Below are 26,802 nucleotides of genomic sequence, written 5' to 3'. Positions count from 1 at the left end.
AAGTGTATTTTTTTTTTTAAAGGCCATGTGGGTATTTAACATAATTGTACTCGGGAAACTGGTTGGTTTGATAAATCAAATTAATGCGCGAGAGAATTCAACTTGGAGAATCTTTATAAAACAATATGATAAATAGATTTTTGATAGATGCAACATTTTCATTTGTACTCTTTTTTTGTCAACTTTTTTTGTAAACTTTGACCATACAGAAGATTGCACCCTACTTGCCCACCAACACTTGGGAATGTTTTGGGACTTAGCTGATTTGTGTGTAAGTGTGTTTTTGGTTTTACTGTCCTTGTGCGGACCAGAAGTCCACAAAGATAGTAAGTGGGGGAATTTTTGCCGGTCCCCACAAGGAAAAGGCTATTTTAGGTTTAGAGGTCAGGTTTAGGGGTTAGTTTTAGGGTTGGGTTAGGGGAAATAGGGTTTTGAATGGGAATCAATTGTCTTGTCCCCACAAGGATAATAAAGTGTGTGTGTGTGTGTGTGTGTGTGTGTGTGTGTGTGTGTGTGTGTGTGTGTGTGTGTGTGTGTGTGTGTGTGTGTGTGTGTGTGTGTGTACTGGGTATGTGCATGCATCCATCCTTAGATCTGGGATATAATAGAGAAACATGACACAGGCTGCACTGCAGGGAGTGGAAAAGACAGTATGGGGGTTTTCTACGATGCTGGGCTGGTGTTTGCATTCAACACTGCAAAGGGCACCCCTCAGAGGACAGGTATGTGACATAAGGCCTCTACATAAAAGCTGCAATACACATTCAGGCCTGTCTAGTCTTGCGTGGCCATGCCTGCCTAGTCTCTCGTTCACTTGACTATTGGAAGTCAGGCAAACTTCACGTTTGGATTTCTAGTTTGAATGGGAATGGTCAAAGTCAATTGCATTCAGCGCTCGGATTTGATTGCCTCAGTAAAGGCATTTTGTGTATTTTTTTATTGTTTTGTCCGTGTCTCTGTCTAAGTAGCCTATGCAACATTTGTTTTGTATCTTATGCATGCTAGCTTGTTGCTTGTTATTTTGTTACTCAATGTCTCTTTGGAATGGCACCCATGCAAAATACTTGATTGGTTTGATAGAGGTTTGATAGAGGTTTGATAGAGGCATTACCCACTGGGCACAAACTGGCTGAATCAACATTGTTTCAACATAATTTGTCAATGTATTGTGAAGTTGAATCATCAACGTAAACTGTTGTTTTGAGGATGAAATTTCAACCACAGGATTGTCCTTTGGTAACCAAAAGTCAACATAGACAAACCTTTGAATTTGTACCTTTAAAACAACGTCAGATCTTCAACGTTATATCCACTATCAGAAGAAAAACTACAGGCTGGGCCGCACCTCCAACTAGAGAATTGATCTATCAAAAGCTACCCGTTGGTCTCCCATCCAGGGTTTTAACCAAGGCCTGCTTAGCTATGACACATGTGTATACACAGGTACACATTTTTCGTTCTGCCCCTGAGCAAGGCAGTTAACCCACTGTTTCCCGGGTGCCAATGAAGTGGATGACAATTAAGGCAGCCCCCCACACCTCTCTGATTCAGAGGGTTTGGTTAAATGCGGAAGACACATTTCAGTTGAATGCATTCAGTTGTACCCCCTTTCCCTTCCCTACGATATTTGTATTACCAATATTATTACCAATATATTTCCTATTACCAATATGCTATGGTGAGAATGATTATTGAAAAATCTCAACCTAAAAACTAAATGGATACACTGTTGCTATCGATTTTGGCCATATACCACAGCCCCTCTGGCCTTATTTCTTAAATAGACAATTCATGTTGTAGGCCTACTGTTTCAAGCTCTGGTTGATTTCAAATGTAATGGTATTTAGTGATAATGAATTGGGTTTGGTTGTCAACGCTGTGTCTTCTGCTTGGTAGTTCCATCTGTGCCACTGAATTAGTCTGGCTTTAATTCCAGTTTGGCTACAAAAAAAGCTACATTGATTACAAATATAGTGTAGACATTGTTAATGTTGTAAATGACTATTGTAGTTGGAAACGGCTGATTTTTAATGGAATATCTACATAGGCGTACAGAGGCCCATTATCAGCAACCATCACTCCTGTGTTCCAATGGCACGTTGTGTTAGCTAATCCAAGTTTATAATTCTAAAAGGCTAATTGATCATTAGAAAACCCTTCTGCAATTAAGTTAGCACAGCTGAAAACTGTTGTCTGATTAAAGAAGCAATAAAACGGTCCTTCTTTATACTAGTTGAATATCTGGTGCATCAGCATTTGTGGGTTTTATTATAGGCTCAAAATGGCCAGAAACAAAGAGCTTTCTTCTGAAACTCGTCAGTCTATTCTTGTTCTGCGATAGGAAGGCTATTCCATACGAGAAATTGCCAAGAAACTGAAGATCTCATACAACGCTGTGTACTACTCCCTTCACAGAACAGCACAAACTGGCTCTAACCAGAATAGAAAGAGGAGTGGGAGGCCCCGGTGCACAACTGAGCAAGAGGACAAGTACATTAAAGTGTCTAGTTTGAGAAATAGACACCTCACAAGTACTCAACTGGCAGCTTCATTAAATAGTACCCGCAAAACACCAGTCTCAACATCAACAATGAAGAGGCGATTGTGTTCTTTTGCCCATCTTTTATTTTTATTGGCCAGTCTGAGATATTACTTTTTATTTGCAACTCTGCAAAGAAGTCCCATGTATTATTACTTAACTTGTAAATACATAAAAATAAATATTTTAGCCAGTTATCAGCTGGTGTATCATATATTACTTCACCAGAGTATCTTCATTCTCAATGTGGAGTTTGGTTGATGTAGGCTTAATAGATTTGTCCTTAAATATTGTCTTGGCAAGTTTTGTCCATCAGTCTTCTTCTTTGTGTGCTTTAGTCTCCAGCTGCCCTGTCAACTCACGGAGACGACGAGCAGTGACTGTAAATGATGTCGGAACCACACTGGGTAGGACAAGAGTTTCTCTGCTTGTAATGCCTGATCATAAAACTGGATGTTTTTGTTTTGACTATGTACTGTATGTATCCATGTACGTATGTATTTATTTATTAGTAGAACTTAGTACTACTTTCTTACCAAACAGACATCTGTTGTAAGGATGTCAAATAGTGTTTTATTGTTTATGTTTTCAATCTCTGGGAATGAGAACAAATTGTGAAATAGGAAGACTGCTGTCCTGATTGGTCACTAAACAAACTTCAAGTGACTCTCACTACTGGGTTTCCCAAAGCTTTTAATGCATTTCTCTCTGTCCTAGCGAGCCAGTACACAGGCCTGGAGAGACAGTGCTGCATGGACGGTATGAGGAAGAACATTCTAGATTACACGTGCGAGCGGCGATCCCAATACATCAGTGATGGAACAGAGTGTGTGGGAGCCTTCCTGAAATGTTGTAGAGAAATGGTCACCAAAGGCGAAGAGGCCAAGATTGACCAGCTCACACTAGCACGCAGTAAGTAAAACAACTGTGGTGGACTGGAATTGTCAATTCTAAAATTGCACACTATGGAAATCGAGAGGGATAAACAAAACCAGAATGTGAATGTTAAAGTATTCTGGTATTCCCTTTTGTGTAAAAGGGAAATACATTCACAGTGATGGGAACTGTCTGACTTGTCACTCTTTGTAAGGTGAGGAAGAGGATGACCGTTTCGAAGGTTTTGACGAAATCAAGTCCCGTTCCTTCTTCCCTGAGAGTTGGCTATGGAATGAGGAGAGTTTGCCACAGTGTCCTAAAGATGAGGAGTGGTAAGAGCAGAATTGAGTGAGATCGTTCAATGCACTACAGTAAAATGTGTTCTTATGCATATCCCTTTTCCCATGTAAATAAAATCCTACTTATCTTCTCTCTCTTTTTGCCATTTAGTGCTATACAGAAATCAATTGACTTACCAGATTCCATCACCAGCTGGCAGATCACTGCTATTGGCCTGTCCAAAACACATGGTACGGTCATGTATTTGTGCCCCTCTTTCTTTATTGGTGGCTACACTTTCTACATCTTATTGCAACTCTCTTGCTCAATAGGAATCTGTGTGTCTGAACCCCTTACGCTGATTGTTCGTAAGAACTTCTTCCTTGATCTGAAGCTGCCCTACTCTGCCGTACGCAATGAGCAGCTGGAAATCAAAGCCATTCTTCACAACTACATAGACGACACTATAACCGTAAGCTTATTGTCATTTAAAAGCAGGCACGCAACCCAGCCCAAATATTTTATTCTAAAATCAGTATGACGCCTGATTATTATTATGATAATTACTATTATTATACCATTCAGTGTGTTTTTTATCTGATCAGATGCACGATGATGTGACAACATCACCTCTCCACCCTAATGGCAGGTCCGTGTAGAACTGAGGGAGACATCAGACGTGTGCAGCTCTGCTAGCAAGAAGGGGAAGTATGTTGTTACTGTTATGGTGGACCCCAGGTCCACACGTAGTGTCCCCTTTGTCATCATCCCCATGATGTTGGGCCTCCATACCATCGAGGTGAAGGCCTCCGTCCGAGATTGGGGTGGTCAAGACGGTGTTAAGAAGGAGCTACGTGTGGTGGTAAGGCAAACCGTTGCATCTTGACAGATCTATCTAGTAACTACCCTGAGGATGATATGGAATTTATATATGAACATGTGTCGATCAGTGTGAATTGATTGAATCATAAATTCCAGTCCTCAACAAATGAGGGCTACCACCTTACAGTTATGCTAAGAGGTAACACCTGGAGAAGAGTGGAAGGCACTTAACCAATTTGAGATGAGGTGCCACATTTTTTTAAATATCCAATTATAACCAATAAGGGGGGGGGGGGGGGGTCACAGAGTCACCGGGCCAACATAGAGAAGGGGCCCTTGCCCTTCACAGAAACATTCTGTAGTCAATGTAGCTGTTTCCAAATGACTAAGTTATCGAAACAAGATTTTGACTTATTAAGAATGTGACCTTTCCCAACCTATCCAAGGTACAGGTTGTCAATATTTGGTGCCATCCATGTACCCAGCCGTCCAACTACACTGTAACCAATAAGGCGTCAAACTTAAAATAATTAGTGTTGCTGGAAAAGAGGAAAGTGGACTGGTATCAATTCTCAAATCAAGATGTTCTGGTACCTTGAAGTCACCTGTCTTTATGATAAGATGGAAGAACAGGAAGCATTTGTTTGATGCTCTCAATATCTGACACAATGGGTTTGCCTATCCAGGCACTTGTGAATCTTCAGTTATGTGTAGAAGAGTGGGAAGTTGGACATACATGAACTGCCAAGTAGTGATGCTTCTTAATTCACTATAGCTTAACCCGGAAGCCAGCCGCACCATTTAACTCACAACCGAGGTCAGCTTGCAGGTGCCTGGCCCGCCACAAAGACACGCTAGAGTGCAATGAGCCAAGGAAAGCCCTCCAGCCAAACCCTCCCCTAACCCGGTCGGCACCGGGCCAATTATGTGCCGCCTTATATGGAGCTCCCGACCGGCTGTCACACAGCCTGGCATCGAACCCCAGACTGTAGTGGTGCTTCACCACTATGATGAAATGTGGCATTTTTTTTTTTTTTTTTCACCTTTATTTAACCAGGTAGGCTAGTTGAGAACAAGTTCTCATTTGCAACTGCGACCTGGCAGTTCTTGACCCTTGTGGTGGATGTTGATCCTTGAATATTTGGTAAACTGGAAAGCCTTGCTATTTAACAATGATTCCAGAATTTTCCCATAAAAAGTAGGCCTATTTGCTGTACAAGTAAATACTTTATCGAGTCTTTTGGATAACCTAGGCCACCAGGTGAATTGTTGTAATTCAAGCAAAAAACCTATATGTTGAGTTGATAAATAAGCATAAGAGCAAATGACAGTGTTTTCATTCTAACAATGACAGGCAGAAGGGGTGCGGAGATGGCTTCAGGTGAAGAATGTGGAACTGGATCCTGCCAGACACGGTGAGTGTATGGCAACATATACAGATGTAAATGATTTATAGTTCCAGTGACAGTGTTGCCATTCGTTTAAAAAAAATAAACATTTGTATTTAACCTTTATTTAACTAGGCAAGTCAGTTAAGAACAAATTCTTATTTATAATGATGGCCTACCAAAAGGACTTGTGGGAACGGGAGCTGGGGTAATAAAAAATATATATATATACATTTTTTTATCCCGGATTAAGTGATATGACATGCTATTCTATAAAATAATTTATCTGTAATTAATTTCACCTGATGGAGGTAATCATGTAAATGCAATTAACTAGAGAGTCGGGGCACCACAAAATAATATTTATAGAGCTGTTACCTTCCGAATAAACTCTTAAGGACCTCGTAATATTTTACATCAATAGCAATCAATATCAATCGTCACCTTAATTCAGTCTCATCTGAAAGTTGTAAATTCTTAGTTATCTGCACAAACCCTGGCTAACAATTTGAATCAGCAATACAAAATTGGGTTTAATTATTTATGTACTATATACCTAACTAATCACACAGAATTACACATATACATAATTAAATCATAACTTGATTACAAATTACATCATAAAGGAAAACGTCCCTAGCGGGCGAAACAGATATGACAGCTTGTCACACAAAAGAAAAGGGGCTTGGTTTGAGTGAAGGAGCGGGAAGACTGAGGAACAAAGGGAAGAAGCTGGGCTATCGTAAATACAGTATCTTATGCATTCTAAATTACCGCCCATTTGGAAAAGGAAAATGCAATAAATATTTACTCTGAGCTGCGCTTCGGTAGGTTGGTGGTAGATGGAAGACCGTTTTGCCAAACCGAGTCCTTTGAAGAATGTATCTGGTTGTCAATTGGATACGTTGTAGTAACGTCGTTGGATAGACGGGATACTCTGTCTGTTCCTTCCTAACCCTCGTTGCATCTGCTGTTGCTAACTCAACGGCTAGGAGGTATCACTTCTGTAGTGAATAAGAGTTCAAAGTTCATACCATTCGCAACCAAAGCTCACGCTGTTGTTGGCTTCGTTCTGTAGTTATTATCTGAACCATTCTGACATAGGACCGTCGTCCTCACATCGTTGGAACAGCTGGTTATATTGTCGTCAAGACTTTATATAGGAAGGGAGAAAAGGGGTGCGTTTCATAGTTTACAACCTATGTCTCTTCACGTGGGCGGGCCACTGAGTGTGCAGCCCTATCTTATGAAAACCCACATCTCACATTTTAAAAGCTAAAATCACATTTCATCCCATCACAAATAATTTCATATTCAAACATTTAAATTGAACAACAATTCCATGTGGTTCCGATATCTCTGATGTGTAGACTTTCCACTGTAGAGTTTATGTCATCTTATCATTGATGAGAATGTCTCAGATGACAACCGAACTGACATCATATTCATTAAGTACCACCGCATATGTTCAATTGGTCGCATTACCAGAATATCGTTCATTTCCCCCCACCTTCTGATGTTCCCAGAATCTCTATGTAAATCAAGAGTTTTGCAAATGTAACATCAGTAGGGTAGAGAGAGGAAAAGGGGGGAAAGAGGTATTTATGACTGTCATAAACCTAACCCCCAGGCCAACGTCATGACACAACATAGCAACACATGACAACACAGCATGGTAGGAACACAACATGACAACAACATGGTAGAAACACAACATGGTAGCAGCACAAAAACACGTACCGAAACATGGTACAAACATTATTGGGCACAGACAAGAGCACAAAGGGCAAGAAGGTAGAGACAACAATACATCCCGCAAAGCAGCCAAAACTGTCGGTAAGAGTGTCCATGATTGAGTCTTTGCACTGATGAGTGTCATGATGGTTGATAATATACATTTAATATGCAAGCCATATTGTATGGCTTTACCCGTAAGTGAGACTGAATGGTTAAAACTCCTAACAACTGTTTGCTCTCTCTTTCTTTCTCTGTCTTTGTCTCTCTCTGGTTAAAAGGGGGGACTGATATTGTGCATGTTGGGAGTGGTGCACTGACTGACCAGGTTCCAAATACACTTGCCAGCACACACATAAGTGTGACAGGTGAGACGGAATGATCTGACATACATGCACCATTTAGAAATGTTCTGCGGATACGTGTTGACAACATTAGTTGAATTAGCTAGAGTTGCTCACTAGTCTCGTCTGGATTCACAAAGCTATAGGACCGCCATGGCTATTAACATCGTCAGTAGAAAAAAACCATTGTGTGATGCTTTGGAAGCTTAGTGTAGGGATAAGCCGGGATCAGTAATAATACTGTTGTAGTGTGGCTCTATTGCTCCGTGGTAATTCTTTATCATCTATGTCACGAAAATGTCTTTGTCATTTAGTCACTGACCACTGACTGAGTCATATTCCAGTTCTGATTATGTTTTACTGTCTGCATTTACCTTTGAATGGGCTGTATGCAACTTGTCAGGTCAGCAGTTGGCCCGGACGATAGAGGCTGCCATCAGTGGTTCACCCCTGGGTGACCTCCTTCAGCAACCAAGTGGCTGCGGGGAGCAGAACATGATGAAGATGACTTTACCTCTCATCGCCACACTTTACCTGGACGAGACCAAACAGTGGGATAAGGTGGGGTTAGAACGCAGAAAGGAAGCAATCAACTTCATTAAAATGGGTGAGAAGCTTTAGAATTCCACTTTTGAGGTTTACAGTTGCACAACTCCCAGAGAGGATGGCATTGATTGGAGCATTTGCATTAAAAGTTGTAAAAAAAAAGTAAAAAAAAAAAATTGCGGAAACGCTGATCGCTGAATAAAGTAACACTCCCTAACATGTTAGCTACAAATGCTTTGGGTGTGATCAGCACCCTCAGCACAAATTCTTTGTTATCATCAGCACAAATAAGGCTTTGATTATCTTCATGGTTCCTGGTTTTCTTTTGTTATATCAAGGCTATAAGCAGGAAATGGCCTATCGGAAACCAGATGGATCATATGCTACCTTTCCTGATGAGCGTAGTGGTACCTGGTGAGCTAAACCTTCCCCCACTCCCACACAAATGTTCTCTATATCCTCCAATGTTCCACAATACCAGGGACACAACATTAGATGTACAACAAATAGGCCTAGGTCTACTGTATGTTAAAACAACAGTCTGCGATTGGTACATCATTTAACAAATAAATAGATGATTGACATAGCCATTGATTCTTTAAGAATATAACAACTGTCTTACCCCATCAGAACCCAAAATATAAGCACATTTTTATTTCATTATTTGTAAACAATGTTACTGTTTTTTGATCTCATGAATGTCCTTGCATCTATAGCTCTATCTGTCATTTCTTTGAGTGGTTACAGTTCCTCAGCCCCAATCCCTCAGCTGTTTACCAAAACAAGTGTCAGGGCAGCCGTGTTGTTTTTTTCTTCTTCGAATCGCAGACTGCAACTTTAACTGAATTGTATCTGTTGACTTACGCCAATAAGACCTTGTAATGGTGAAACAAAGAGCACGTAACACTTTGAGGAATAACAAAGGAAGACGATTTATACATTTACATTTTGTTCATGGCAGGGCATGTGATACATAGGCCTAAATATCATCCTTTCCATCTAGGCTCACAGCTTATGTTGTGAAGGTATTTGCCATGGCAAACCCGTTCATCGTTATTTCGAAAGATGTCCTGTGCAGTGCAGTCAAGTGGCTTGTCATGGAAAGACAGCGGCCCAATGGCATTTTTGAAGAATCTGGCAAAATCGCGACCCCCAGCATGATGGTACTGTATGGGTTGCGGGCAAAATCAAGGCAACCATCATTATTTGTGCCAAATTGATTTCCTAAAACAAATGATATCAATGGCAGTAGGCCTACATCTCACCCCTGTCTTACAATACATGTAGCCGAACAAGAATTATAATAATATTCCTCTGTTGTAATTTTGTTTCTGAGTCTTATTTAATCAAAATCTTTGGAGTTTTCATGGAAAGGTTCTTAACCCAATTCAGGGGTACATTCTTGCAGAGAATTAGACAAGAAAACTGACATACCATTTCTGTCTTGTATTTGCTTATCTACAGGGAGATGTACTGGGGAAAGACGTGGACGACACACTGACAGCATTTGTGCTCATAGCCATGCAGGAAGCACACACATTTTGCACAAATTACGATGGTATCAGTGTAAGTGAAATTTACACAATCTAATTTCCTATTACTTCTTTCATAAACATGTTTTCTATGGTCATGCATAGTCGAACAACAATGGCAGTTTTTTTAAGAAGTCTATGGAATTGTTTTTGGTTGCCTTTTTCCTCTGATACTTCAAGAAGTTCGCAACTGCCTCTCTTTTTCTTTCTCTCTCTCCAGGAGCTACCAGACAGCATGAAAAAGGCTATGCAATACCTGGAATCTCGAAATCAATACCTGACCAACCCCTATTCAGTGGCCATGACCTCATATGCCCTGGCTAACAAGGGCAAGCTCAACAAGGATATCCTGTTCAAATACTCATCGACAGGTAACCTTCAGTTTCATGAAACTCAATTGCTGACTCATACAGTGGGGCAAAAAAGTATTTAGTCAGCCACCAATTGTGCAAGTTCTCCCACTTAAAAAGATGAGAGAGGCCTGTATTTTTCATCATATGCACACTTCAACTATGACAGACAAAATGAGGGGAAAAAATCAAGAAAATCACATTGTAGGATTTTTAATGAATTTATTTGCAAATTATGGTGGAAAATAAGTATTTGGTTAATAACAAAAGTTTATCTCAATACTTTGTTATATACCCTTTGTTGGCAATGACAGAGGTCAAACTTTTTTGCCCCACTGTATAGCCCAGTGCTCTTGACATCAAAAAAGGTTCATTTTGCCAGTGTAGCAGATGTGTTTTTGTACACTTCTTTTGTTATCAATAAAGAATGTAGGGCTGTCCCCGACTAAACAAATCTTTGTCGACCGAGAGTCATCCTGTTCTTTTGACCAATCGATTGGTCTAAATGTTTAAACAACTTTTTCCGTATAGACAGACACACCCTATGTGTTTGAATAAAATCAACTACATATGCACTGAGATTGACTGATGATTTAAGCACATTGTTTGATTAAATAATGAAGACAAGAAAGAGCCCGATGGTCACACTGGGTTAAAAAAAATGACAGTGACTGGCGCACGTTGTCTCACTCTCCTCCCTACTGCAGCGAAAAGGCACTACAGCACAGCAAGTGTTTATTATGCTGTCCGTGCTGAAGTTGCAACTATCATTTCAGCCATTTAGTTTCATACTTATGTTATCGAAATCCCTAATTTGTTTAGGAAAAACATTCTCTATTTCCTCAACCCTTGCTCTCTTTACGTGAAACATGTAAGCATTGCATGCATGTGAACAATAGGGCCTGACCTGAAGCTTATCATATTCACATCAATAAATTGGTTATAACAAACTCTGAACACAGTAACACGTGACAGCAAAATGGATGTGGAGGACGTGAAAAAGAAACTTGACATGGGCGAATGTTTACTGGTTGCTCAGGAGGGAAAGTGGAAGTCATATCTGTGGAAGACACAGAAAAAGGAAGGTATAGGAGCAAGGGTTGGGTAATTATTATGTGTGCCAAAAAAAAAAAACATATTTAACCAAACATCAGCTCTGTCTATTATAGACACTGTGTCTATACAGTATTTTCTGTAATATCTTTGAACGAACTGTCTGTAAAATAATGGAAATTGTATCAATAATTTTTTTGCCAATACATGTTCTGTTTTTATATGGATATGTTGTTAAAATAGTGCTCCCCCTCCATGTATATACAAAGTTATTTTTAATCTCTCCCTGTAAATCTATGGTAAATACTGTATGTTGAAAAATTGCAAATGTACATAAATTAACAGAAACTATTATTTTAAAGAAACTGTTAAATTATCATTCAGAAATATTTTTTTTGCAAAAGAACAAACGATACATTCCTCAATACAACAAATAAATGCAATAATATAAACACTTAATGTACAATAGCATTGTGTAAAGTACAAATTGTTGTTGTCTATATTGGCAAAAGAGAGAAAAGGTTATGAAAGTTTTTTCAAATTCATAGTTATGAGCAATTAGTGCTCTTTGTGGTCAGTTTTGATAATGATAAAAATTATCACGGTTTTCACATTAAATACACTTTGCATTATGTTATGAATATGGGTCCAAATACTTCTCTTTTTAGTACTTTAATACACAAGTGAATTTGTCCCAATACTTTTGGTCCCCTAAAATGTGGGAGAACTTTGTAAAAAATTTTTTTTTAAAAAGGGTCACCCGATATGGATGAAAATACCCTCACATTAAAGCTGACCTCCATAGTCATTGTAAAATTTCAAATCCAAACCTTTGGAGTATAGCACCAAAACAATTTTTTTTGGTCACTTTCCCAATAATTACGGAGGGCACTGTAGTTGGCGACCTCATCCTGTACCAGTGAGGGGCATGAATACTAATAAATTGGAGTGAATGGGAGTAAAAAGTAAACTTTGGTCAGTATTCTACTTGAAATAGTTGGAAAAATAAATCGTATCCCGTTTCAATGACATTCTTTCCACTTCTGTCTTCCAAAGAGCAGGGATATTTCTCTATGATCTCTTTAGCATCTTGCTGCCCCTTTCCTCTTCCTGGGCCTGGACTCTTTGCTCAGTAGATCATCAGTGAAAATGAGAACCATCTCTCTTCTTAGTGATTTGCTTGATCTCTTTTTTTCTTCCATTGCAAGAGTGAGGTTAGAGGGTAGTTTGTGCCAAGGAATTGTGAACACCTCACTGGATAGGCAACTGGGACCTATCAATGTTGGAGGCTATGACAAAACTGGTTGAGAGGGCTAGGGGGCAGCATCACCACATCACCAAAAACAAATCATGAGCAATGGCAGACATAACAGAAATAGTTCAGTTTATTGATTAACTGACTTTTGAGCGCATGTTAAGATCATTCATATTCTTCCATTTGAAAAAGTCTTTAATATATAGAATTCATACCAGGATTGATATTTATAAGGTGCACAATACAAAACTGACAATGGACAGAAGTAAATCTGTTATCTATCAACTCAGCAAAAAAAGAAACGTTCTCTCACTGTCAATTGCATTTTTGTCCAGCAAACTTAGCACGTGTAAATATTTGTATGGACAATTTTATATTTTTTATTTCACCTTTATTAAACTAGGTAGGCCAGTTGAGAACAAGTGCTCATTTACAACTGCGAGGATAAAGCAAAGCAGTGCGACAAAAACAACACAGAGTTACACGTGGGATAAACAAACGTACAGTCAATAACACAATAGAAAGATCTAAATACAGTGTGTGCAAATGTAGTAAGATTAGGGAGGTAAGGCAACAAATAGGCCACAGTGGCAAAATACTGACAATTTAGCATTAACACTGGAGTGATAGATGATGATGTAACCTTTTGGTTACTAGTCCAACGCTCTAACCACTAGGCTACCCTGCCACCCCAACATAACAAGATTCACATAAACTGAACAAGATCCACAGACATGCTACTAACACAAATTGAATAATGTGTCCCTGAACAAAGGTGGGTCAAAATCAAAAGGAACCGTCAGTATCTGGTGTGGCCACCAGCTGCATTAAGTACTGCAGTGCATCTCCTCCTCATGGAGTGCACCAGATTTGCCAGTTCTTGCTGTGAGATGTCACCCTCTCTTCCACCAAGGCACCTGCAAGTTCCTGGAAATGTCTGGGGGGAATGGCTCTAGCCCTCACCCTCCGATCCAACAGGTCCCAGATGTGCTCAATGGGATTGAGATCCGGGCTCTTTGCTGGCCATGGCAGAAAACGGACATTCCTGTCTTGCAGGAAATCACCCACAGAATGAGCAGAATGGCTGGTGGCATTGTCATGCTGGAGGGTCATGTCAGGATGAGCCTGCAGGAAGGGTACCACATGAGGGAGGAGGATGTCTTCCCTGTAACGCACAGTGTTGAGATTGCCTGCAATGACAACAAGCTCAGTCCGATGATGCTGTGACACACCGCCCCAGACCCTGGGCATCTTTCTTTTGGTGTTTTTCAGAGTCAGTAGAAAGGCCTCTTTTAGTGTCCTAAGTTTTCATGACTGTGACCTTAATTGCCTACCGTCTGTAAGCTGTTAGTGTCTCAACCACCGTTCCACAGGTGCATGCATGCTCATTACTTATTGAACAAACATGGAAACAGTGTTTAAACCCTTTACAATGAAGATCTGTGAAGGTATTTGGATTTTTATGAATTATCTTTGAAAAATAGGGTCCTGAAAAAGGACGTTTCTGTTTATATAGGTCACAACATATAATTTTAAATACATTATATACTGTATACATTGAGTGTACCAAACAATTCGTCAGGGCATGGACTCTACAAGGTGTCGAAAGTGTTCCACGGGGGTTGCTGGCCCATGTCGACTCGAATGCTTCAAGTTGTCTGGATGTCCTTTGGGTGATGGACCATTCTTGATACACACGGGAAACTGTTGAGCGTGAAAAACCCAACAGCATTGCAGTTCTTGTCACATAGGTGAACAGGTGATATTTGAGTGGCATCCCACTGTTTGTGATATCTGGAGACATGGGAGCAGAAGGATGACTTTACATTAAAAGTCTTTGAGCATCCTTCAAAAGGGCCAGGTTATGTTCAGACCTTCTTGTATGTGGGAACTCAAGTGAGATTACAAGCCCTTTCAAATTTACAAATTCTCTGCTGCAGAAATCCCATGAACTTTTCAACTGTACACACATTTCAGATTAAAGTTTGCTGTGCCCTTCTGTCAGGGTAAACTCTAGACATGTGAACAGTGTAGGAATTGAATGAAGAAGCCCTTCCAAAATTTGAATAACCACATGGAAAACTAAAAACTTCCATATGCACAAAAAGCTTACTTCTCTCAAATGTTCTGCTCAATTTTGCATTTCTCCTTTGCCAAGATAATCCATCCACCTGACAGATGTGGCATGTCAAGAAGCTGATTAAACAGCATGATCATTACACAGGTGCCCCTTGTGCTGGGGACAATAAAAGGCCACTCTAAAATGTGCACTTTGTCACAATGTCACAGATGTCTCAAGTTTTGAGGGAGCGTGCAATTGGCATGCTGACTGCAGGAATGTCCACCAGAGTGGTTTCCAGATAAGTTAATGTTTATTTCTCTACCATAAACTGCCTCCAATGTCATTTTAGAGATGACCGCAGACCATGTGTATGGTGTTGTGTGGGCTAGCAGGTTGCTGATGTCAACATTGTGAACAGAGAGCCCCATGGTGGCAGTGGGGTTATGGTATGGGCAGGTATAAGCTACGGGCAAAGAACAGAATTGCATTTTATCGATGGCAATTTGAATGCACAGAAATACCGTGATGAGATCCTGAGGCCCATATATTTCTTTAAGGTATCTGTGACAAACAGATGCATATCTGTATCCCCAGTCATGTGAAATCCATAGATTAAGGCCTAATTCATTCATTTAAATTCACTGATTTCCTCAAATGAACTGTAACTCAGTAAAAATCTTACATTTTTGTTCAGTACCCTAATTTAGCTGGCAGGACAGCATCCACGTTAGATAGCTAGCAAATGCAAAATGTCCTCATATGGGAATTTATTAATTCACTCATTACTACGCAGGGCTTTGAGATGCATTATAGCCAGGGCTGGGTTTCCCAAAAGCATAACGTTAATCTTTTGTCTATTTAGTTTGAATTGAATTAAGATGATCTTATGTTTTTGAGAAACCTAGACCAGAACGTTAAAACCGAATTTGCTAAAATAGCTAGCCCAACGTTAATTCAGTGCCAAGTGACAGCGTTTACCGTCCGACCATGGCTGTAGCCAGCTAGCTAACTTTACCCAATGATCAAATATTATTGTAATGTTAGTAGTTAAAGTGAGCTGGAGTTGAGTCAGTATGTTGGCAGTAGCCACTCAATGTTAGTGGTGGCTGTTAAACAGTCTGAAGGCCTTGGGATAGAAGCTGTTTTCAGTCTCTCGGTCCCTGCTTTGATGCACCTGTACTGACCTCTCCTTCTGTATGATAGCGGGGTGAACAGGCAGTGGCTCGGGTGGTTGTTGTCCTTGATGGTCTTTATGGCCTTCCTGTGACATCGGGTGGTGTAGGTGTCCTGGAGGGCAGGTAGTTTGCCCCCGGTGATGCGTTGTGCAGACCTCACTACCTTCTGGAGAGCCTTACGGTTGTGGGCGGAGCAGTTGCCGTACCAGGCGGTGATACAGCCCAACAGGATGCTCTCGATTGTGCATCTGTAGAAGTTTGTGAGTGCTTTTGATGACAAGCCAAATTTCTTAAGCCTCCTGAGGTGGAAGAGGCGCTACTGCGCCTTCTTCACAACGCTGTCTGTGTGGGTGGACCAATTCAGTTTGTCCGTGATGTGTACGCCGAAGAACTTAAAACTTACTACCCTCTCCACTACTGTCCCGTCAATGTGGTGTTCCCTCTGCTGTTTCCTGAAGTCTACGATGATATGATCCTTTGTTTTGTTGACGTTGAGTGTGAGGTTATTTTCACCACACTCCGAGGGCCCTCAATCAAGCCTACCACTGTAGTGTCGTCCGCAAATTTGATGATTGAGTTGGAGGCGTGCATGGCCACGCAGTTGTGGGTGAACAGGGAGTACAGGAGAGGGCTCAGAACGCACCCTTGTGGGGCCCCAGTGTTGAGGATCAGTGGGGTGGAGAGTTTGTTACCTACCCTCACCACCTGGGGGCGGCCCGTCAGGAAGTCCAGTACCCAGTTGCACAGGGCGGGGTCAAGACCCAAGGTCTCGAGCTTGATGACGAGTTTGGAGGGTACTATGGTGTTAAATGCTGAGCTGTAGTCGATGAACAGCATTCTCACATAGGTATTCCTCTTGTCCAGATGGGTTAGGGCAGTGTGCAGTGTGGTTGCGATTGCATCGTCTGTGGCGCTATTGGGGCGGTAAGCAAATTTGAGTGGGTCTAGGGTGTCAGGTAGGGTGGAGGTGATATGATCCTTGACTAGTCTCTCAAAGCACTTCATGATGACGGAAGTCATACCTTAAGCTTTCTTGGGAACAGGAACAATGGTGGCCCTCTTGAAACATGTGGGAACAGCAGACTAGGATAAGGATTGATTGAATATGTCCGTAAACACACCAGCCAGCTGGTTTGCGCATGCCCTGAGGATGCGGCTGGGGATGCCGTCTGGGCCTGCAGCCTTGCGAGGGTTAACACGTTTAAATGTTTTACTCACATCGGCTGCAGTGAAGGAGAGTCCGCAGGTTTTGGTAGTGGGCCGTGTCAGTGGCACTGTATTGTCCTCAAAGCAAGCAAAGAAGTTATTTAGTCTGTCTGGGAGACATCCTGGTCTGCGACGGGGCTGGTTTTCTTTTTGTAATCCGTGATTGACTGTAGACCCTGCCACATACCTCTTGTGTCTGAGCCGTTAAATTGCAACTCTACTTTGTCTCTATACTGACGTTTAGCTTGTTTGATTGCCTTGGGGAGGGAATAGCTACACTGTTTGTATTCGGTCATGTTTCCGGTCACCTTGCCCTGGTTAAAAGCAGTGGTTTGCGCTTTCAGTTTCGCGCGAATGCTGCCATCAATCCACGGTTTCTGGTTTGGGAATGTTTTAATAGACGCTGTGGGTACGACATTGCCGATGCACTTTCTAATGAACTCGCTCACCGAATCAGCTTATTCCTCAATGTTGTTGTTGGACGCAATGCGGAACATATCCCAATCCACGTGATCGAAGCAGTCTTGAAGCGTGGAATCAGCGAACCAGCGTTGAACAGACCTGAGCGCGGGAGCTTCTTGATAAAGTTTCTGTCTGTAGGCTGGAAGCAACAAAATGGATTCGTGGTTAGCTTTTCCGAAAGGAGGTCAGGGGAGGGCCTTATATGCGTCGCGGAAGTTAGAATAACAATGATCCAGGGTTTTACCAGCCCTGGTTGCACAATCGATATGCTGGTAGAATTTAGGGAGTCTTGTTTTCAGATTAGCCTTGTTAAAATCCCCAGCTACAATGAATGCAGCCTCAGGATATGTGGTTTCCAGTTTACATAGAGTCAAATAAAGTTTGTTCAGGGCCATCGATGTGTCTGCTTGGGGGGGAATATATACGGCTGTGATTATAATCTAAGAGAGTTCTCTTGGTAGATAATGCGGTCGACATTTGATTGTGAGGAATTCTAAGTCAGGTGAACAGAAGGACTTGAGTTCCTGTATGTTGTTATGATCACACCACGTCTCATTAATCATAAGGCATACCCCCCCGCCCCTCTTCTTACCAGAAAGATGCTTGTTTCTATCGGCGCGATGTGTGAAGAAACCAGCTGGCTGCAGCAACTCCGATAGTGTCTCTCGAGTGATCAATGTTCCCGTGAAGCAAAGAACGTTACAGTCTCTAATGTCTCTCTGGAATGCTACCCTTGCTCGGATTTGATCAACCTTGTTGTCAAGAGACTGGACATTGGCGAGTAGTATGCTAGGGAGTGGTGCGCGATGTGCCCATCTCCGGAGCCTGACCAGAAGACCACTTCGTTTTCCCCTTTTACGGCGACGTTGTTTAGGTTTGCCGGCTGGGATCCGATCCATTGTCCTGGGTGGAAGGCAAAACACAGAATCCGCTTCGGGAAAGTCATATTCCTGGTCGTAATGATGGTGAGTTAACGTTGCTCTTATATTCAGTAGTTCCTCCTGACTGTATGTAACGAAACTTAAGATTACCTGGGGTACCAATGTAAGAAATAACACGTAAAAAAACAAAATACTGCATAGTTTCCTAGGAACGCGAAGCCATCTCTGTCGGCGCCGGAAGTCATTCCGGAGCTGTTCAATTTTCAAGGCAAAACTTTTCCCAAAAACAAAGGTTGGCACATGGCAGATGTCTCTGTAGTGATGCTGCCTGATACCCAACAGGCAAAACGTGTTTGGTTAAATCCGTAAATGACCTGTAAGCGGTTATACAGAACATTTCTGTTGGGAAAATGCAGAAGATTGTCCATTAAAATGACAGATATTCTTTACAGTGTATGTTTGTGTGTTTCGCCCACAGACCGGACCCACTGGCCTGTTCCAGGCAAAAACCTGTTCACATTGGAGGCCACAGCTTATGCCCTGTTAGCCCTGGTGAAGGCCGGTGCCTATGAGGAGGCTGGTTCCATCGTCAGATGGCTCAACAGGCTGGGGTTTAAAGGTGGAGAGGATTCATACACTCAGGTAACAAGTAACATCAAACATCCAACCAGGGCAAACAAGCTGCCTAACTAACCTTGGCTAAGTAGGGCTACTGTCAATATCATATAATTTGAAACAGGCTGCATCAAGGTCATACAACTTTATAACACAATATTGGTAATATGATGTGTGTTGGAGAAAGCTGCATTTAGGATACAGCAAATACAACACTCAAAACTCAAGAGCCACATATGACACTTTGTACACTTTCTTACCTCCGGCTTCTGTTTCTTCCAAAAATAGGCCACTATCATGGTGTTCCAGGCTGTGGCAGAATACAAGATGAAAGCAGGAAAAGTAAAAGACATTAATCTGAATGTGGATATTGATATCGCAGGGAGATCTCAAGTCATCAAGTGGTCATTTAACAAACGTAACGCCTTACTCACACGCACCGACAAGGTAAGGACGTATGCACACATACGCACCGACAAGATAAGGACGTATGCAACACATATGCCCCTTTGTAACACGTTAGAAGTGGATGGACCTATTGTCAATGAGCGCAGAACAACACAATCTAGCTACCTGATTCACCCCTCTGGGTCAAAATGTTGCAGGTGTGAAAATGGTTCCCAGAGGAAAGGAGCCAAGGCAACCTGCATCACAGCGGGGGAAGGAGAAATGTGTGTTAGAGGAAGCAAAATTAGAGAATAGTTGATCACAGCCATATGGAATAATAACTACAACAGTGTGGGATGTATGCTATGTTGTCTGTTAGGCAGGTCTTAAATTCAAGTTTTCATTCTGTATAGGTCATGCTGCATGAGAACTTCACAGTAACAGCCAAAGGAACTGGTCAGGGGGGATTATTGGTAAGAAGCATGCCACTTTTTCTTACAAGGCCTTAATTCCAGGAGAGACACTGGCATTTAGTCTGCCGACAAATGGGCAATGATGCATCATTTTATGGGGGCGGGGGCTATCCCTCTGCCCATCCTTCCTTACCCCAAATCCAGCCTCAGGTACCCAGGCTTTGCTCAAGTCGACAGTTCCCTGTTTTCTTTCCCACACAATAGTCACACACAATGAACTGGATTTAAATGAGTCGAATTAGTGTGAAGACAATATTTGATGACATTCAAATGAAATGAGTACCTAAGGCTAACCACGTAACACCAACCCTCTCCTTGCCTATCCGTGTCAAGGTTACAACCTTATACTATGCCATGCCCAAGGAGAAGAACCAAGACTGCAAAATATTTTCGCTTAATGTGGAACTAATAAAACAGGATACAGGTAGGCTACTTGTCATGGCTATTGTATTTGAACTTGTTTCCACTCCACAGTGATAATTCAGGTTTGTTTGATTTGTTTTATTTAATTGAAATGCGTAAGAGCTAATAGTGGAAGATTTACGTTCTGTGGTTGTTGCAAGACTGAAGTTGCCCCACTGTGTATGATGTCATATTGCTAAATCTACCTTCAAAATGACATTTCTTGTTTTTGAAGTTTCACTCAAAGAAGCTACAGAGACATATAAGCTCTACATTGACGTGTTGTAAGTAAAAGAAAAACCTGATTACTCGGGGTATACTGTAATCACCTTCATACCTTGCCATAGGCCAATATTGTTATATCTGATTCTTATCTAGTGAGGAATAGGACATACTTGCAAAAATGAAATCAGTTCAAATCAAGTCTTGCTTATGGACACTCCCATTCTCTCCTAAGGTTTAACTCTGACAGAAATGCCACCATGACAATTTTAGACATCAGCTTGCTGACTGGCTTTGTAGTTGACTTTGAGGATCTGAAACAGGTGAGTGATCAATGTTGATATAGCAGATGGCTTACGGTGCATCGCTACTGCCTTTCTGAGACCTAGAAGTACTGTTGCTCTGGCCTGGATCCAGAAAACGCATTGGCATGTACTGGGTCAGTAGTATTGACTAGAGGTCAACCGATTATGATTTTTCAACGCCGATACTGATATCGATTATTGGAGGACCAAAAAAAGCCGATACCGATTAATCTGACGATTTTTATTCATATATTTGTAATAATGATAATTACAACAATACTGAATGAACACTTTTCTTTTAATATAATAACTAAGATCAATTTAGTCTCAAATAAATAATGAAACATGTTAAATATGGTTTAAATACTGCAAAAACACAGTTGGAGAAGAAATTAAAAGTGCAATATGTGTTATGTAAGAAAGCTAACGTTTAAGTTCCTTGCTCAGAACATGAGAACATGTGAAAGCTGGTGGTTCTTTTTAACATGAGTCTTCAATATTCCCAGTTAAGAAGTTTTAGATTGTAGTTATTATAGGAATTAAAGGACTATTTCTCTCTATACCATTTGTATTTCATATACCTTTGACTATTTGATGTTCTTATAGGCACTATAGTATCGCCAGCCTAATCTCAGGAGTTGATAGGCTTGAAGTCATAAACAGAGCTGTGCTTCAAGCATTGCGAAGAGCTGCTGGCAAACGCAGGAAAGTGCTGTTTGAATGAATGCTTACGAGCATGCTGCTGCTCAGTCAGACTATCAAATATCAAATCATAGACTTAATTATAATAAACACACAGAAATACGAGCCTTAGGTCATTAATATGGTCAAATCCGGAAACGATCATTTCGAAAACAAAACGTTTATTCTTTCAGTGAAATACGGAACCGTTCGGTATTTTATAGAATGGGTGGCAACCCTAAGTCTAAATATTGCTTTTACATTGCACAACCTTCAATGTTATGTCATAATTATGTCAAATTCAGGCAAATTAATTACGGTCTTTGTTAGGAAGAAATGGTTGCATATACTGTTGCATATACCCTGACTCTGCTTGCACTGAACGCAAGAGAAGGGACACAATTTCCCTAGTTAATATTGCCTGCTAGCATGAATTTATTTGAACTAAATATGCAGGTTTAAAAAAATATACTTGTGTATTGATTTTAAGAAAGGAAATTGATGTTTATGGTGAGGTACATTGGTGCAATGATTGTGCTTTTTGGGGGGCGGCAGGGTAGCCTAGTGGTTAGAGCGTTGGACTAGTAACCGAAAGGTTGCAAGTTCAAATCCCTGAGCTGACAAGGTACAGTCGTTCTGCCCCTGAACTGGCAGTTAACCCACTGTTCCTAGGCCGTCATTGAAAATAAGAATTTTTTCTTAACTGACTTGCCTAGTCAAATAAAGGTAAAATAATTTAAAAATTCATGAATGTGCTTTTGTTAAATCATCATCCGTTTGGTGAAGTAGGCTGTGATTCGATGATAAATTAACAGGCACCGCATTGATTATATTCAACACAGGACAAGCTAGTTAAACTAGTAATATCATCAACCATGTGTAGTTAACTGGTGATTATGTTAAAACTGATTGTTTTTTATAAGATAAGTTTAATGCTTGCTAGCAACTTACCTTGGCTCCTTGCTGCACTCACGTAACAGGTTGTCAGCCTGCCACGCAGTCTCCTCATGGATTGCAATGTAATCGGCCATAATCGGCGTCCAAAAATGCTGATTACAGATTGTTATGAAAACTTTAAATCGGCCCTAATTAATCGTCTGTGCCGATTTAATCGGTCAACCTCTAGTGTTGACTGTGCTTCTTGCAGATCTCCTAGAATGCCTGGAGTCAATGCTGTTTCTCCAGAACGCCTGGAATCATTGGATGTCAGAGAGGGATCACAGTGTTCCTTTTGGCTGGGCAATTTCGGTGATACATACCTAGCAAAACAGCTTGCAGATATGCGGTCTTAATTTGATCCCTGTGCTGTCGCAGTGAAATGCAAATTGTGCTGTATTTGAGGTTTAAAAAGGCTTCTAAAGTTTCCACAAATTAGACTTGATTTGCCCTAACGAAAAATGTATCAACCCCTACAAAAATGTTCAGTAGTTATAATCCACATGCTAATACAAATGTCTTGTTGCTACAGGATTATCTTCCTGCTGTGAGAAACATGGTCAAATTAAGATAGCAGATCTGTATGTACTCTTACCCTTAATAGTCTTTCATTAGCCTAATTGTAATATTTCCCTGTAAAATCAATTGAGTCCATACTTGCGAACATAAAAAAAAGTTTTTGTTAATGATTAATCAACAGCCGAATAAAATTGTTGACGTAGTGGCACGTGATCAAAGGCTACATGTTAGCTGTTCGCATTACATAACCTGGCAAATTCCATATTAGCGAATTAAAATCATTGACGTAGTTGGACGCGAGAGAACACTTTTCCTTAACAGCAGTCAAACAGCACCATTTGCCAATCAGTTACTTTTTAGTGTACCAATTTTTAACTGGACGAGTCGCTAAAATTGTTTATGTTGTTTCACGTGATAGAACGCTACATTGTAGTTGGTCCCATCAGATAACCTGGCACATGTTAGCCCTATGCTAACCTCACCAGTGTGAGCTCTGGTGTAGTTATGGCAATACTCTTAATCCCTCAACCTGGATGAACACTTCTTAGCACAGCATTGCCAAACACAGTTTTTCTTAATTTCAGATTTTTTTTGTGGATAATACAATAAACATTAATGGTTCAAAGTTCACTCTTGTGTTTTTGCTTGCAGTTGTCAACCGGGAGGGAAAAGTACATTCAGAAGTTTGAAATGGACCAAAAGTTGTCTGAGAGGGGCTCCCTCATCATCTATCTTGACCAGGTATCTGTTTGTGACTGCATGCCACACTGGTATTGAAATGACTTTCTTCTGCTCAGTGACAGTGACATGTTTACAATGATGTAACTTAATTGTATTATTCAACTTTCACTATATCTCCGGTATCAATTAAGGTATCTTTTAAACTACCAGACAAAGTGGCGTTCAGAATACACAAGGTACAAGATGTAGGTCTGCTTCAACCTGTCGGGGTCACCGTTTATGAATACTATGCTCAAGGTATGCTTTATTTGAGAGGTGAGATGAACCAGACCTGGTTTAAATAGAATGTACCTTTCTATAAAATACTTAACCTGTGCTTGATTCAGCTTGTCTGGTGGAATGGAGCCAATGGAATATTCCCAAAAGTATAAACCCTGCCCATCTGGTATTCCAGGGAGGCTCAATCAAACACTCAAAGTATTTGAAAGAAAATGAAAAACTAGTTGAACCCAGGTCTGATATAAGCACAAATACTCACATGTACCTCATAGACTACAATGCATTCACTAGAAATGCCAACACACAGAAGAAATTGTTTTGAATAGGGACTTTTGTCATTTTAGAGAACCGCTGTGTGAAGTTCTACCACCCATTGAAGAAGGATGGAACCCTGAACCGGCTTTGTCGAGATGATGTGTGCCGTTGTGCTGAAGGTACCATGCCTCGGTGACCAAATTGCTGCCAAAAAGTAGTTGCAGTAATAGGATCAGCTTACTCTACTCTGATCCTTTTACTATTGTCAAAAATCCCTCCATCATCCATTCAATGTTCAGGAAAAACCTAAATGTTGTGTAACATTTTCACATCGAATGATCATTTTGCCTGTACAATGATATGTTAATGTTGCCTGGGAACCAGTCTGTTTCTGTCATCTTTCAACTCCTTGCGACTCCTTGTCATGCCAAACAATGACACGGAGTACAATGCCATGTTTGGCAATGACACAGAGTACAAGGAGTGGAATGTTCGCACAAAACATGTTCTGAATTTTAGCCTAATGTTAATATTCTGAATGCCAAAGTAATACTGTCCTCACTACATAGATTGTCTGGTTACTTTGAAATGTTCATACACATGACCTTTCTTTCATAGAGAGCTGTAGCTACCAGAAGAAACTTGGAGACGTGAGTGAAATAAAATTGTTGGACAAAGCCTGCGAAGCTCGTATGGATTATGGTAAGTCTGTTGAGGCAGACAATTGTGTTCAGTAGTATGACACAAAGTGCTTTGCAATGGGACCATTTGTGTTTTCTCCCTACTGGACACAACACAGGTTTTTATTAAATTGAACAAAATGATATGTTAATTTATTCATATGACTGTCTTTTTTTCACAGTTTTCAAAGCCTCCATGGTCAATGCAACACTGGAGTCCTACACCGACACATACCTCATGGAAATAAAAATGATTATTAAAGAAGGTAGGATAAGTCCTTAATGTTTAGTCCGGAGTTCCCAAACGAGAATCATTCACTGCTGGATTATAATGGAGTAGGACTATGTGTATAATCAGTGGCAGTTGATATTTTTTTAACATTTTCAAATGCTCCTCTCACTTCAACACAAATGTGTCATTCCTCAAATAGAATGCCTATCATTGGGTAGTGTAATTTGTCAAAAATATATATTTTGAATTTTTCACCTAATTTTCACATTCTGATCAAATTCATAAAAACATGTTTCCCAATCTCAAGAGGTTTATTTAAAAGAAATTACTATAGTGACAGGGTTGATCATAACAGTGTTGACGATTTCATCTTGAATCAACCATAACTTCCCTTCTGACTGGGGAAATGGAAGCTTGTAGTGTGCAACAGAGAGGGGCAATTGAATGCAAGCTTAATACAAATATTTCACTTGTTAAAATATTTCTAGCCTTCCTATCGATGAGTAACAGGGTTGACTTGTTATGTTTAATGTGCTCAGTTTTCCACAATTAAACACCAGAAAACGGCCAGCTCACCTGCTTGTACATTTTGATTTGACTATTAAATGTTCAATGTTTCTTTAGCAAAAACTGAGGGACAACTGTTAATTTTTTTTATTTTTTATTTTTTATTTCACCTTTATTTAACCAGGTAGGCTAGTTGAGAACAGGTTCTCATTTGCAACTGCGACCTGGCCAAGATAAAGCATAGCAGAGTGAACAGACAACACAGAGTTACACATGGAGTAAACAATTAACAAGTCAATAACACAGTAGAGAAAAAAAAAAAAAAAAAAAAAAATGAATCACTAATCACATGAAATAAGTAAACATCTTCAGAAATGACTTTACCAAAGTAACAAAGTAAATAGGGCTTCACAATGATGGTGAAAACTTGTGAAAATCTTGGGGTTATGTGGGTTAAAATTTTCCAGAGAAGTTGACATGATGTGGGACATGCCAAAATGGGGATTTTCAGAGAAAACAAATCACTTACTTGAATAAAAACAGACAGCTATTGGAATTTTTTAACATGGTTTAGTTAGAGCATAGATGTTTGTGGTCCAACTGGTAAATCAACTGTTTTATCAACATGTACACGCATAATGTCTGAAGTATATAAAAGGCAATCTATTTGTGAAGCGACCCAAATATTCCCTAGAAACACAATATGGTTTTGCACACAAATGCAAATGTTTTTTGTTTTGCAAGCCACTCTTTTTTTCCAGAAAGTTTCAAACCAAAGTTCTTTACAAATGAGATCAACGTTAATGTTTCATTTCTCTTTAGGCACTGACCGTGTGTTAGAAGGGGGAAAACGCTTGTTCCTGGCCCACCCCTCCTGTAGAGAGGCACTAGATCTGAAAGAAGGCCAGAGCTACCTGCTCATCGGAGACACTGCAGATCTAATCCAGAGTGGTCACGGGTAAGAAATGTCTCATCATTTCATTACGCTCGTTTCAAAAGGGTTTTGAAGAGAAATCTTGCCCACGGCTCATATTTTTTCAAAAAGCAACTTTCATGAACATATGTTTTTTAATCAAAAACCAGACATTTTAGGCTCAGTTATAGTGATACGCATCTATTCTGGT

General features: G+C 40.5%; 1 protein-coding gene across 1 annotated transcript in view; it reads left to right on the top strand.

Annotated features, from left to right (window-relative positions):
• The window catches only part of LOC115103919 (complement C3-like), a 46,956-nt gene that overhangs the window by 16,780 nt on the left and 3,374 nt on the right, over positions 1 to 26,802 (top strand). The window contains exons 15-40 of the mRNA XM_029624978.2: positions 593 to 722; positions 2,878 to 2,946; positions 3,257 to 3,451; positions 3,630 to 3,747; positions 3,866 to 3,945; positions 4,027 to 4,166; positions 4,344 to 4,556; positions 5,871 to 5,931; positions 7,920 to 8,006; positions 8,386 to 8,589; positions 8,867 to 8,942; positions 9,532 to 9,691; positions 9,993 to 10,094; positions 10,281 to 10,431; positions 18,983 to 19,146; positions 19,408 to 19,566; positions 19,920 to 19,979; positions 20,313 to 20,403; positions 20,617 to 20,665; positions 20,839 to 20,926; positions 23,696 to 23,785; positions 23,917 to 24,022; positions 24,349 to 24,438; positions 24,878 to 24,961; positions 25,122 to 25,205; positions 26,501 to 26,636. Of these exons, the coding sequence (XP_029480838.1) occupies positions 593 to 722; positions 2,878 to 2,946; positions 3,257 to 3,451; positions 3,630 to 3,747; positions 3,866 to 3,945; positions 4,027 to 4,166; positions 4,344 to 4,556; positions 5,871 to 5,931; positions 7,920 to 8,006; positions 8,386 to 8,589; positions 8,867 to 8,942; positions 9,532 to 9,691; positions 9,993 to 10,094; positions 10,281 to 10,431; positions 18,983 to 19,146; positions 19,408 to 19,566; positions 19,920 to 19,979; positions 20,313 to 20,403; positions 20,617 to 20,665; positions 20,839 to 20,926; positions 23,696 to 23,785; positions 23,917 to 24,022; positions 24,349 to 24,438; positions 24,878 to 24,961; positions 25,122 to 25,205; positions 26,501 to 26,636 (2,987 nt within the window). The remainder of the gene's footprint in view (positions 1 to 592; positions 723 to 2,877; positions 2,947 to 3,256; positions 3,452 to 3,629; positions 3,748 to 3,865; positions 3,946 to 4,026; positions 4,167 to 4,343; positions 4,557 to 5,870; positions 5,932 to 7,919; positions 8,007 to 8,385; positions 8,590 to 8,866; positions 8,943 to 9,531; positions 9,692 to 9,992; positions 10,095 to 10,280; positions 10,432 to 18,982; positions 19,147 to 19,407; positions 19,567 to 19,919; positions 19,980 to 20,312; positions 20,404 to 20,616; positions 20,666 to 20,838; positions 20,927 to 23,695; positions 23,786 to 23,916; positions 24,023 to 24,348; positions 24,439 to 24,877; positions 24,962 to 25,121; positions 25,206 to 26,500; positions 26,637 to 26,802) is intronic.

Source organism: Oncorhynchus nerka, linkage group LG21, assembly GCF_034236695.1.
Source record: "Oncorhynchus nerka isolate Pitt River linkage group LG21, Oner_Uvic_2.0, whole genome shotgun sequence".
NCBI lineage: Eukaryota > Metazoa > Chordata > Actinopteri > Salmoniformes > Salmonidae > Oncorhynchus > Oncorhynchus nerka.
Note: the sequence above shows the minus strand (reverse complement) of the source record. Positions and strands in the feature narration are given on the sequence as shown.